General features: G+C 41.3%; 1 protein-coding gene across 2 annotated transcripts in view; it reads left to right on the top strand.

Annotated features, from left to right (window-relative positions):
- Window positions 1-11,379, top strand: part of NSMAF (neutral sphingomyelinase activation associated factor) — a 59,345-nt gene extending 47,966 nt beyond the window's left edge. For both annotated transcript variants that reach the window (XM_090040033.1, XM_090040034.1), the window contains exons 25-31: window positions 1,921-1,988; window positions 2,161-2,284; window positions 3,920-4,003; window positions 5,914-6,064; window positions 6,457-6,559; window positions 7,648-7,757; window positions 9,580-11,379. In XM_090040033.1, the coding sequence (XP_089896159.1) occupies window positions 1,921-1,988; window positions 2,161-2,284; window positions 3,920-4,003; window positions 5,914-6,064; window positions 6,457-6,559; window positions 7,648-7,757; window positions 9,580-9,674 (735 nt within the window). In that variant the 3' untranslated portion in view covers window positions 9,675-11,379. The remainder of the gene's footprint in view (window positions 1-1,920; window positions 1,989-2,160; window positions 2,285-3,919; window positions 4,004-5,913; window positions 6,065-6,456; window positions 6,560-7,647; window positions 7,758-9,579) is intronic.
- The last annotated feature ends 1,908 nt before the right edge of the window (window positions 11,380-13,287 follow it).

The raw sequence follows: 13,287 nt of genomic DNA, 5'->3' as shown, positions 1-13,287 counted from the left end.
ATTCTAGGGCAAAGGGTGGAAACTTCACCTGTGCTATCAACAGGGCTTTTACAACTGGGGTTTGTGGGGTGTTTGTTTTTAAGTACTGAAAAAAGTATGTATTAAAATGACTACCTTTTTATTTCTAATACTTTGTCCCTTCTGGTATTTCTCTGCTTCTCATGGCTGTTTTGCTGCTCCACTGCAATATTGAAGCACTGGTAGAGGGTTGGCACTGGTTCTTTGGTGTAGTGCCACCCAACCGCACTTAGAGCAAATCTGGGGCACAGGCAGTAATGTCAGCAGCAGAACTGTGCCTAATGCTCCCACTGTTTCTGCCAGTGGTGGTAGTGTAACAGTAGTAGCCATCTTTAACATAATGTAGCCTTGTAACTGATAGCACTAATCTTAGGATAATAGGAAAGGAGAGCTGGAAGGAACCTCAGGAGGTTATCTTGAGCAGGGAGGTGGGCTAGTGAGGATTATGAAAATAGGGTGAACTAGAGGTTGGAAAAAACTGTGTTTTTTACTTTTCTCTGTTCTTGAACCATGAAGACTTGATTGGCTGATGAGGCCTCTTCCAGTCATGTCCCCATAAGTTTTAATAAGTTACTGTCAGTTTTATATCCATAGCATACTTGTTATATACCTGTTAAACAAAGCTTGTACCTCCTTTTATATGGGAATGATGAATATTAGGGCTGTGCAAAGCTTTGGGTGCTGAATCGATTTGGAGGAGATTTGGTTTGATTTGGCAGCCAAATCTCCGAATCTGGAAACCAATAAAAAGGTTCAAATCAAGTTCTCCGAATTGATTTGGAGATTCAGGCAGTTCCTGCTCGCTGCTGCAGGGAGCTAGACCTAGAGTCCATGCCAGTAAGTGGGTAGAGGGGACCATGGAGGACCCCTGCCAGGCCCTGCCTCCTTACACCCCTCCCCCTACTCTCCCAGTCCTGTCAGTGGCTGCCCTACCTGGCTCTCTAAAAAAAAAAAAAAAAAAAAAAAAAAAAAAAAAAAAAAAAACGCTACTGGCAGGCAGGGGGGCAATCTTCACTGCCCTACACTGCTTGGGGGGCTCTGCCACAAGCCCCCAGAAGCCCCAACAGCTGCTACAGCATCCAGTGAGTGCAGGGCTGCTTTCTTTTTTTTTTTTTTTAGAGCTGGGCAGGGGAGCCATTGACAGGGCTGGGAGAGCGGGTGTGGGATGGGATCTGTCTGATTAAGGACAGTGATTCAAATCCTCAAATCAAATCACTGTCCCCCGAATCAGACAAATCCAAATCCAAAGCAAATACCAGCTGCTTCACACAGGCCTAATGAATATGCCATCCCTTTAGGCAGAGGTCAGGGACCTATGGGTTGTGGGCAAAATCCAGTTAGCAAAGAGGAGCTTAGAACCATTCTGCAGTGGTGGGGTAAACAGCAGCATGTGGTGACAGACTGCAAAGGGGATGCCTCACAATTGTTGTTCTGCCTACTGCATGCCACTTTCCTTGTGCATTTCTGCACTGTACTCCACTTCTTATCTGCACAGCCCTTGCTGACGCGTTATCCCTACATGCTCTCTACCCTTGCTGCTGAATGAGTGCCTCAACATGATCATTGGTCACAGGATTCTGTGGCACTTGGTGACAGGAAGTGGAGATGAAGGGAGGGAAGGTGTGAGAGAGTAAGAGAGATAGTGCTGAAGGGGCAGCAAGGGATCAGCAACCTGCAATGGTGGCTGGGTTACAAACAAAAGCCCACAATTCATAAAGGTTGCCAATATCTGCTTTTAATTTAATAAGAAAGAACCCCTGATTCATAGTCACAAAACTCTTAAAATATGAATGTGTAGGATGGGTATTGCTTGTGCTATTTTCTGAAATGCGCTAATGTAATTTAATTAAATTCTATGATATCTGGCAACAAATAAAACTATTTTCCTTTCTCTTGTTATAGGCCTTGTCATCTTGTTTGATCTTGCCTGGTGATACAACTGTCATATGTTCTTCATGGGACAATCACATGTGTGTATTTGCTTTCTGTTGCTAATATTTAATTACATTATGGACATGGAAATAAGCTACTAGAGATGCTTGTACTATTTTTCTGTTTAGAAATTGAAGAAGCCAGAACAGTTTAATGACTTCAAAAGTTTTCTCTTAAATACTGCTTCTGTAACTAATTTTTTCCTATTAGCTATTTTTATTCAATTGCATTTGGAAGACGGCAAGATGTTCTAATGGGACACGATGATGCTGTCAGCAAGATACGTTGGCATGATGATCGCTTATATTCTGCATCTTGGGACTCCACTGTGAAGGTTTGTTTGTCAGTTACTTTACTGTTTGTTCCCATCAATTTTACACCAAGGTGATTGCAATACAGTCTGGAGCTGATCAGCTATTCTGTCATACATAGATTATAAACAACAAACTTAAACTCAGTGCGATTGACTTTATCTCCTCTATATTGGGCTGTATCTTGGTTTCAGTCAAATGCTATAGTTAATGTGCTCTTTAGATGAAGTATCTTAATAGCATCAATACTTCATGACCCTCATTAGATATCTGTTGGTGAAGATCAAGGCATTGGCATTGGCCACTAAAGCTAGGATAAGATCTGCCTTGTCTGACTGCTTCTCTCTGTCCAGACGCATAGGTTAATGAGCTAGAAAATCCATACCTCCTGTGTACAGGCAGGTTGCTGGTGTGATGGTGCCCCCCCAACTTTTTGAAATGCACTGTTTTGATGACAGATTTCGGATCGATCTGACATAGTGCATTCTACCAAGTTAATCTCTTTGGAGCATTGGGAGATCTGAATTTTTCTTGCTGAATTAATGAGGGAGGTGTATGTTGACTTTAAATGGAGTATGCTGCTGGTATTCAGCACTTTTGTTGCAGACATGTTTTTAGAGGTGCACTGATATCAGTTCATATAATATCAGCACCAATAAAAAGAAAATTGACATTATTGGCAATTGGCTTTTTTGGTTGATGTGGTCAATAGTATCACCGATTTTAAATGCGTGTATGCACACAACCACACCATGCAAATGGCCAGGAATGCACCCCAGCATCTTAGAGAGCAGCATCTGGCTGGTAAGTTGGGGGCGGGGGGTAGAGAAGGGGGGCGGGGCAGATCAAGGCTCCCACAGTGAGGAAGGGAGTGGGGCCAGGGCAGGTGCTGCAGAGCTGGGGTGGGGCATGGAACAGATGTGGGCAGCTCATCTGGGGGTGGAGCATCCCTGGGGAAGGCATGTACCCCTCCCCAGATTTGTGCATGGGGTGAGGGTGGGCTGAGGGCTCGGCTCCAGAGTCTATGCCAGCCTCTTCCTGGTGGGAGGGGGGGCTGAGCCAGGGCTGCACTTGGGGCAGGGGTGGGTGGCATTAAAAGGAGGGCCATGGGGGGGCTACAGTGAATTTTGGAGTGGCTGTAGCCCCCCTTCCAGAGCTGTTGCCCACCCTTGCCCCACACACACATCTGTCCCATGCCCTGCCCCCGCTGGTCAGCTCCTACCCATGCCCCTGCCCCAGCCCTACTCCTTCCCTCACCATGGGAGCCTTCATCTGCCCCTTCCCCCCAGAGACTCACTGGCCAGGTGTTGGTCTCCGAGCTGCTGGGCTGCGTAACAGCAATTGGATTGGTATCGGCTGATATAGCTGGTTAATAATAGGCCATTGGTATCGGCCAAAAAAAAGCTTTCAGTGCACCCCTCCTGTTTTTCATGGTTTGTCAGGGCACTTGAGGCTGCTAAGAGCATTAATGTTAAACCAAAACAAATGTAAATCTAACTTTGAACTTGAAAATATGGAAGATGTTCACTGTAACTTCTGTACAGCTCTCAGTTACTGCAAGGTAAGCTGCTTGTACTAATAGAACTAGGTAATAGAAAAGCTTGCGCAAGTAACTATCCCAGTGTGTATTTGAACAAATTTATATGTTTGTACCGTAGGTGTGGCAGTGTGTTCCTGCAGAGATCTTGGGCACTAGGCGACATAGTTTTGAATTGCTTGCTGAGTTGGAGCATGATGTTAGTGTAAGTATGGAAATAATTCACTGTGTAACTTACAATAAATTGGAAGAGTTATTTGACAACATCTAAACCAGGATGTGAGAGAGCGTTTATCAACAAAGCAAAAAGTCTGAGTTAAGGCTTCCATTTTTTCAAGGTTTCTAGTTGTGTAAGAATGCCAGAAAAGCTGAGAGCAAAGTGAAAGCTAATTCAGAATTTTTTTCTTAAAATCACGTCTAGGGAATGGAGGGACTGCATAAACAAATGGGTGTTTGTATTAATGTGGCTTAACTTTTATATATGCAAAGGATTTGGAGGCTCTTTGATTTTTGTTAAATCAAAATTAACATGCTTGAGGAATTTGCATCCTTATGCTTTTTGCCAAAATACAAAATGGCTTCTTCAGAATTCTCAGCCAAAATTTGAGCAAATACAAAAGTGTAGTCCACTCATGTTTTCTTGCTCACTTTATGTCTGCTAGTAAATATAAATGCATTCTGTGCCTAAACCCTAAAATATGGTGGATCTGCGTATAACTGTATATCCATATTGTAATTACTGATGGCATTCCTGAGAAGTAGAATACTGGGTTAAAGAAATGTTCAAGTGAATTTTCTTTAAGAACGTTATAGACACACCTCTAATATGAACACATGTAAATTTTACCTTTGACTTTTCAACCACCTCCCAAACAGATATAAAAAACGATTGGCTTGATCAAAGCAGTAGACTGGATTTTATGCTACTTGGTGCAGCTAAACATTTAGTTTAAAGTAGGATGTTCTTATTTAGAAGACCTTAAACACTAATCCAGACTTCTGGTACTGCAAAGGAATACATCATTTTCCAATATATTGAAGGCTATTGATGATTATATGCGCCCTTGCTTTTCCACTTACCAATAGTTATCATTGACTAGTTTTAGAATTTTATAAAAGAACCTCAAACTTATTTTTATAATAAAACTGGATACTTCTAGAAGAGGACAGACTTGCTTTGCAAACACTTAAAGCACTGTTAAGAATGAGGTGAGCATGCTAGTAGGGAGGGAAAGACTGCAACAAGACCTGGATAGGTTACAGGAGTGGGCTGACATAAACAGGATGCGTTTCAATACTGACAAGTGCAGGGTGCTGCACTTAGGCAGTAGAAACCAGCAGCACACTTATAGAATGGAAAACTCCCTTCTTGAGAGCACAGAGGTGGAAAGGGATCTTGGAGTCATTATTGACTCCAAGATGAACATGGGCCGACAATGCAAGGTCACGGTTGGCAGGGCTAACCGGACCTTGTCGTGCATCCACAGGTGCAGCTCAAGTAGAGCCAGGGAGGTGATCCTCCCCCTCTATGCAACGCTGGTCAGGCCACAGCTGGAGTACTGCGTCCAGTTCTGTGCGCCCCATGTCAGGAGGGATGTGGACAACATTGAAAGGGTCCAGAGGAGGGCCACCTGCATGATCCAGAGACTACAAGGCAGACCCTACATTGAAAGACTGTGGGACCTGAACCTGTTCAGCCTTTACCAGAGAAGGCTGAGGGGGGACCTGGTGACTGTCTTTAAACTCACTAGGGGGGACCAGAAGGGTTTGGGGGAGACACTGTTTCCCCTACTGCCCCCTGGCGTGACAAGGAACAATGGACACATTATTAGAGAGTAGATTTAGATTAGACATCCATAAGAACTACTTCACAGTTAGGGCGGCTAGGAGCTGGAACCAACTTCCTAGGGAAGTTGTGCTAGCTTCTACCCTGGGGATCTTTAAGAAAAGGCTTGATGACTACCTGGCTGGACTCATTTGAGTCCAGTCTTTTCTCCTGCCCAGGCGGGGGGTTGGACTTGAAGATCTGCAAGGTCCCTTCCGACCCTACTTCTATGATTCTATGATGACTACACAAGTGGTGAGTGAAGGAATAATGCATTGCTTAATTTCCAGGTAAATACAATCAACACAAATGCTGCAAATACATTGCTGGTGTCTGGTACCAAAGAAGGCACTATTAGTATATGGGATGTTACTTCCACTACTGTGTTACACCAACTTGCATGTCATTCAGGGACCGTGTATGATGCTGCTTTTAGTCCTGGTATGTTGCATTTACATTTTTTTAATAAGCAGAGAGAGAAGATCATAGTCAATGATTAATTCTACAATGTTGATACTGGATTTTGGGATAATGGCAGATTTTAGATATTATCTTAAGGTCAGCCCATCTCATTGTCTCAGCTTTTATAAGTGTTTTGAATTATTTTACCTGGCTTCAGAATTCACATTTTCTTGGCAATTTAGAAGGTGCCACTTTTTTGCTTGAAGGTGTATATACCCCATACTTAATTGGAATGAATTTTTTACTTGGAAAAAACAAATTTTTCTGACATGTTTTTATGACCAAATACTAAAGAGAATTTTCTTTGCTTTAGAAACTGAGGTATTTGGTATTTATTTAATGCATCTTAACTTTTTTTTTTTTTTTTATAGATACCAGACATCTGCTCAGCACAGGAGAAGATGGCTGTTTTAAAGTTATAGATGTACAAACTGGAACGCTCATCTCTTCTTTGAGTTCTGACCAGCCACAAAGGTAATACTGAGAAAATGCTAAATGTAAAAGTAACTTCTAAGTTCAGTGAGTTGGTTTTGCACAAATATTTGGGAGAATCATACTTTGAGTGCAGGATATAGACATTTGTGTTATTATCAAAGCCTTTCTAGGGCAGGGATCAGCTACATTTTTGGGCAGAGTGCCAAAAACACCTGCAACTTCATCTTGTAAAGTTGGTGTGTCCAGGGTGGATGATAGGGGAGCTGAGAGTGGCCCAATCCTTGTTGTGGCAGTGCAGCCCCAGCCCCTTCTCCAGGCACCCATGTTGGGGGTTGCCTACCCCTGTTCTAGAGTGTGGAAATTAGAAATTTTGAATAAAGCATGTCTCAACTAGGGAAAGCGAAATCCTTTTAACAAGATGTCTGTATACCAGCAGATGAAAGTTCCAGCTGCAGTTCAGGTATGCACAGTGTACTGCAGCCAAAGCTTTACAACTTAAATGTTAAAAACTGGCACCTTAATAAATGGTCCCAGATTCAGCAGGGCGGTGCCTTTGCAGTTTCTGTTTAAATTAATCAGAGCTGTGGTTACTTAGCTCTTACCTAGGAAATTGCCCATATTTCTTGGAGTGATAAAGTCTAAGCAAAAGAAAAATGTATACCAATATTTGTTTGGATGAATGAAAATGATTGCATCCAAGTTTTTTTGGTAATGACAAAACAATTAATATTTTTGTCTTAAGGTACTAAATTTCTGTGATATGGACACGCAGGTTTTTATTCTGCATTTGTAAGACAAATTCAAAATGCAAATTGGTTTGTAGTGTACTATAGTAGTGCCCTCCTTTCAAATGATCTTACACTGAAATAAAAGCGACTTGAAGGCTCACCTCTCTTCACTTACACTTATATATTGTTCCAGAACCATAAACCACTATGGTATCTGTGATTTAAATACTCAATATTTATTATTGTTTTACTTCCTTCTGACTCACTCCTTTGTCTTGACACTTTATCATATAATTCATAAACTTCTTAGTATAATCCTTCACTTATTCCAAAAATAGGTACAATTTTTTTTATTAAGGACTCAAGTCAGACAAACGGGTTTACTGAATGATTTTGCAGGTGCTTCAAATGGGATGGAAATACAGTCCTGTCAGGAAGCCAGTCTGGCGAATTACTGGTTTGGGACCTTCTCGAAGCAAAAGTTATTGAAAAATTCAAAGGGCATGCAGGTGCGCTTAGTACTGTGTAATCTCTCTTGATTTCTGTACAAGACTTCCTTTTGTCTAAAAGAACACTATATACTCTAACATTTAGTTTTAAATGTCTGATCATAATCATCTACAAGCCAGTGTCATGTGAAGAACAGAAATTAAGAATCAAGTGTGATTCCCTAGAATGTATTATCTTTAAGATTGGGGGCAGGGCAGGGTTAGTTCATTACTGTTGAGTCTGCATCATAGTAAAGGCAGGGATGTCTTAATTATGTTAGTCAGATTGCCCATTAGGTTGGAATTCTGATATGCAAAGAAAATAGTACAGAATGGAAAATAGCAAATGAAGTTCTACAAAGTTCAATACTAAGATAATCTTGTTTTATCTACGTAGTATTCTGGCTAGGGTGTGCATACATGGATGACTGTTCTCCTCTGGATGGAGTATTGGACCTGTTTGTGGTTGGGCTGCCCCTTAGTATTAAAGAGCTGGACCTTGTGACACAATTACTATGAAGTAATGTATCCTAGATTTTACTCCACAGTGGGTGCATCTACACATGCAATTAATGCAAAGCAATAAACTGGTGCATATCATGCCCGAATTTGTTGCTCCCAGGTGCTTCATTTATACATGTGCCTGGGACCATAGCACATTGAACCAGGTTGGGGCTCCCTGCCAGCTGGGGCTGCTCAGAGGGTCAGCTTGCCAACCCAGAGATGCTCTGACATGGATCAGCATGCTGCAGAGGAGCTGGCTGGGGCACAAGGATGCTTCAGTGCAGGGGCAAGCCAGCAGGTAGCCCCTGCACTGAAGCACCCTCATGCTCCAACCAGTGCCATGAGTGCCTACACATGCTTTGCTGCGCAGTAAATAACGCTGCTGCAAGATAGTACTTGAATTTAAAAGTACCTACAGCAGCACTTACTAGTTTTACTGAAGCCTGATAGGGCCAAACATGTAGACACAGAGATTATTGCAGAGCTGTTTAGGCAGCAATGCCTCTTGGGTGGCAAGAGGAAAAAGCAGCAGGAGAGATGTATAATCTTTGAACCTTTGAAATGTATTAATAGAATGGGGTACTTGAGTAGTAAGCCAGAGCCAATATACTCCAGGATATAGCTAGTTGTTCAGATATCTGCAGTAGATTAGCAGTCTGGGGCAGGGTGTGTGTTGGTCTTGCACATGTATGTTTAAAACTGGCTTACTATATAATTGAGGAATAGATTATCTGTCAGAAGTCCTATATTTTCATGTCAATGCAATGTTACATGGTCTTCACAGTTTTCAGTGCATTTACAAACTGTTCAAGTATTGCGTGGTACAGACAGTCTGAAAGCTTGAGGAAAAACATCATAGTTTTATATTAACTTGTTTTTAAGGTTTCCCTCAAGTTGGCTATAACATTTTAATAAAATTTTCATCTGTCTTAAAGGATAAGTGATGAAACTGTGGAATTTTGTAATATATCGGATTGTTCAGATGCTTCCACAAAAGTGTATTAAGTGGCAATGAAGAGAGTTCACTGAAAACTGATCAGAAGGAAAAGTCCTACAGCTCTCAGCCAACTGATTTTAAAATAAAGATTGCTGTGACTAAATTAATCCAGTCAGTCCTAAAAGATAGCTAAGCAGATGTAGTATGCTTAAGCTGTAGAGGATTCATATTGTACAAGAGATAGGTTGAGCATGTTCATGAAAGAGAAAACAAATAGGCTGCTGTTGGCTATCTGCTAAATGACCCCCAGCACCCATGCTTTTCAGGTTTAGCTTCACACTTATTACTTACCCAACTGTACTTGCCTCTAATACACAGTTCTGCTTTGCTTTTTTTCCCCAGGTGCGGTAACATCTATGTGGATGAATGAGCAATGCAACAGTGTGATCACGGGAGGGGAAGACAGACAAATCATGCTCTGGAAACTGCAGTACTAAGTGCCTTTCCCCTCCAGCTATTTAAACAAATGCTTTCAATTTATATTTTTAAACCAAACTTTTTAAAGGAACTTACCCATGTGCAATGATGGCTACTGAAGTTCAACCAAATAGAAAGCTCTGTTCAACTAAGACTTTCTAGTTCATGGTGACTTCATTAGAAGTTCTTAAATGCTTATTATAATTTCCATTCTATACTTATTGGTTTTTCATGATGACTGTCACATATCTCAGATTAAATGCCTGCCTCTGTATCCTGAGATGCAATTAAAGATGTATTTTCTGTAATTAAAGAAATCTTAACTTGCAGTCATTGTGTGACCTAACTGAAATGTATTGAATACCATATGCATTTTTTAAACAAAAAAAGATGCTCCGTTTTCAGCGGGGACCACATTAATAAATATGTGGTATATCGTTTGAGACTGTCTACCAGATACTCTTTCACAGATCTGCTAAGCTATTTCATCTTAACAAGTTTGTAGAGAAAGATCAGGGTGTGGGTATTTTTCTTCTGCTGGGCCTGCTCTCTCCTTTCCATTGTAGAACTTGCAACTTCTTGCTTTTTAACAGGAGGTGCAGTAGGAATCCATACTTGCAAGCACAAAATGTAGCTCTTTAGAGACAGCTGCTACATTTTAATGGCTTCTGGGACAAGGTGCTCCATGACTGCAGTTATTTACATGGAAGGGAACACTAAGCAGTTTTGGGGCTTAAGGAGAAGGTTATTTACCAGCAAAATGTTCCTAGATTTGCAACTTGTACCTTCTTAGTTCAAAACTGAGGAATTGCTTTGAAAAGCAGCGTTTTGTTTCTGCATGGGAGGGGGCTCTCTCTCATGTACATTCTTTCATGGAAGGATGTCATCGTCAACTTCCTCTTCGCACCCCAGCAGGTGGTGATGCCTAGAATTCTGGGGTAGATTGGAAGGTGGGCAGGGAGTGCAACTGCAGAGGTATCTTTTGATTCATCACAAAGGATTCATTGAGGAATTAATCCCAAGGTAGCCAGTTGTTACTCTACTTAATGTATGCTTTTTTGATGCTTCATAAGACTGTGTGACAGTGATTAACAATTAGCACTAAAATAAGTAAATGTTTCTCAGAAGACTGCATTTTACCCAAGCAGTCACCTTTTAGAGATTGATTTGGTTGACTGAATGAAATCTGAGATTGGCAAACAAGTTAATCTTCAACTAGCAGTGATTGTACTTAATGATGTTCTAATGTATCTATCAGTAGAATCCTGTATCACTTCTATGGTTTTGGCCAGACCCAATGTCAGTTTAAGCAGTCTGTAGTTACTTGGGTCAGCATGGTTGCACTCTTTTGAGTATTGGCACAATGTTAGCCTCTTTTTCAGGCTTGCATCTCCCTGCTCTCAAAGCTTTGGGTACAAGTTATGCTACATTGCTACTTAAATATTTACCTATAATAAATGATGATAAACATCCTCCCTGCTTACTAATGAACTGAAAAGCACTTCACTGTCCCCCTGTGATAAAAGCACAGCCTGTTTTTCTTCCAAATGCAGAACAAAATATTTATTGAATACTTATGCTTTCCCTGCATCATTAACAATTTTACCAACTTCATTTAGTCATGCTTCCATCGTACTGATAGAATTTTTGTTCTCAATTACCTACATTTATCTCTTTCAGCCATGTGTGGGATTTTTTGTTTTTCTGTTGTTTCCTTTACCAATATTTTAAATTCGTTGAACTATTGATTACTATGCATTGATAAGTGTCCATTTCTTGCATGGGTCTTTTTAAATTGTATTTATAATCACTGGCTAGACTTTCCACTGAATTAAGATAGGTTTTTATAAACTTGATTGTAGAACTCGGCTCTTTTTCCAACTTAAATTCATTCCCATTTTTGTTAATTTTTCCCTCTGAGTTAGTTTTTGCTCTTAATTTATCCATCTTGGGTAATTAGCTCTCTGAAGGAATAAGTGTGGCCATATGTATTGCTGCATGGAACTGTCCTGTACTTGCCTGAATGCAATTTGATCATAATCCTAAATTTACACTAGAACAACTAGAGAGGGGAAAAAAAGGTTACTAGGATGGCTAAGGGAGATGGAGACCTTATTTTATGAAAGAAGGTAAACAGTTTGGCTTAGAATTATAAAGTTCTAGAAAATTAGGGTTAAAAGGGACCTTGGGAAGTCATCTAGTCCAACTCTGTGCTCAAAGCAGGGCCATCCCCAACTAGATCATCCCAGCCCAAGCTTTGTCTAGCTGGGTCTTCAAAACCTCCAAGGCTGGAGAGTCCACAACCTGTCTGGGTAACCTGTTCCAGTGTTTTACTACCCTTCTAGTGAGAAAATTTTTCCTAATACCTAACCTAAACTTCCCTTGCTGCAACTTGAGACCATTGCTCCTTATTCTGTCATCTGCCACCACAGAGAGGACTTAGGAGGGATACAATATATATTCATTTAGTCTGCTATATATGAAATATACACACAAAAGGCAGAAGAAATGTTTATTTGGCTAAAGGACAGTATTGACAGAAAATTTAGGAGAGGTCTTTTTAGGGGAACCAGATTCTAGCCCAGGAGCCCCCTTCTAGCCATCTGTGGCTTTAATCGCTGTACCCTAAGTAACCAACTGGCCTGCTAATCTATTAATCTTTGTCTGTTATGTGTTCCAAAACCACCTGTGTGCTGCTATGTGATGCTGGGCCTTCTGACGTGTCAGGTTACTTCCAGACCCTGTATATTCTGTGGCAGTTGTTTTTTTCTGCACCATAGATCCTGCATCAGCTGGTGCTGTGTGTGTCAAATCTCTTGCATTGATTAGAAAAAAGAATGCAGCACATTGAAGGTAGAGCAGAGTTGTTTTCCTGTATAGTCATTCATCAGGCAAACTCTATTGCTAGGAAAGTAACCAGCCTGATTCATGTTTGGACCCCTGTACTGACTGCAAAGCTGTAAACACCTACCTGCTTCCTTTGGACTTTTAAGCCCTAGTGTATCCATGCAAATATGCACATGGACTAAACAACTACAACACTTTATAAGTTCTTCTACCTCTAACCACTTGACCTGCAGCTGGACCTGCTGAAGTGTTCCCACTAGGTACAGGGCTAAGCCTTTTTTACTGACCAAAGCAGAAATGTCCATTTTTGTGTGTAATGTTTAAGTTTCTCCTTGCTAGCAGGATATGCAGTACTCTATTGTCCCAAGCACTGTGCACCACGGTAAAAAGCTACTGCTTGTGTTAGATAAGTGATAGCCATAATACATTTGATGGATGGGGCAGCACTAACAGATTAACATCAGTCTATTTGAGAGAGAGAGCCACTTAGTTACCTGACAACACAGCTTGTTAGTTGATTCAGCAATCACAGAGAGGGTTTTGGAGGTAGTTGTGCAGATGGTTGACAGCTTCCCATGAAGCGCAGCATGAAGGCACCTGTTTGAAAGCTACAATAAGAGTGACTGATGTAAAAGGCTAATCTGAGATGAGTTTTGATGATTTATTCAATGGGTGCATCTGCACAGGCCAGGAAACAACTGTCTTCTGGCCCTAGGAGGGGGCTGCCTGCTGCTGGGGCAGGGGAATATCCCACTACCTAAGCAGCAAGGAGCTCCTGGCCCTAGC

The sequence above is a fragment of the Crocodylus siamensis genome, chromosome 3 (genome assembly GCF_052110815.1).
Source record: "Crocodylus siamensis isolate JL-2025a chromosome 3, ASM5211081v1, whole genome shotgun sequence".
NCBI classification, from domain to species: domain Eukaryota; kingdom Metazoa; phylum Chordata; order Crocodylia; family Crocodylidae; genus Crocodylus; species Crocodylus siamensis.
This window is presented reverse-complemented; position numbering and strand designations above follow the sequence as displayed.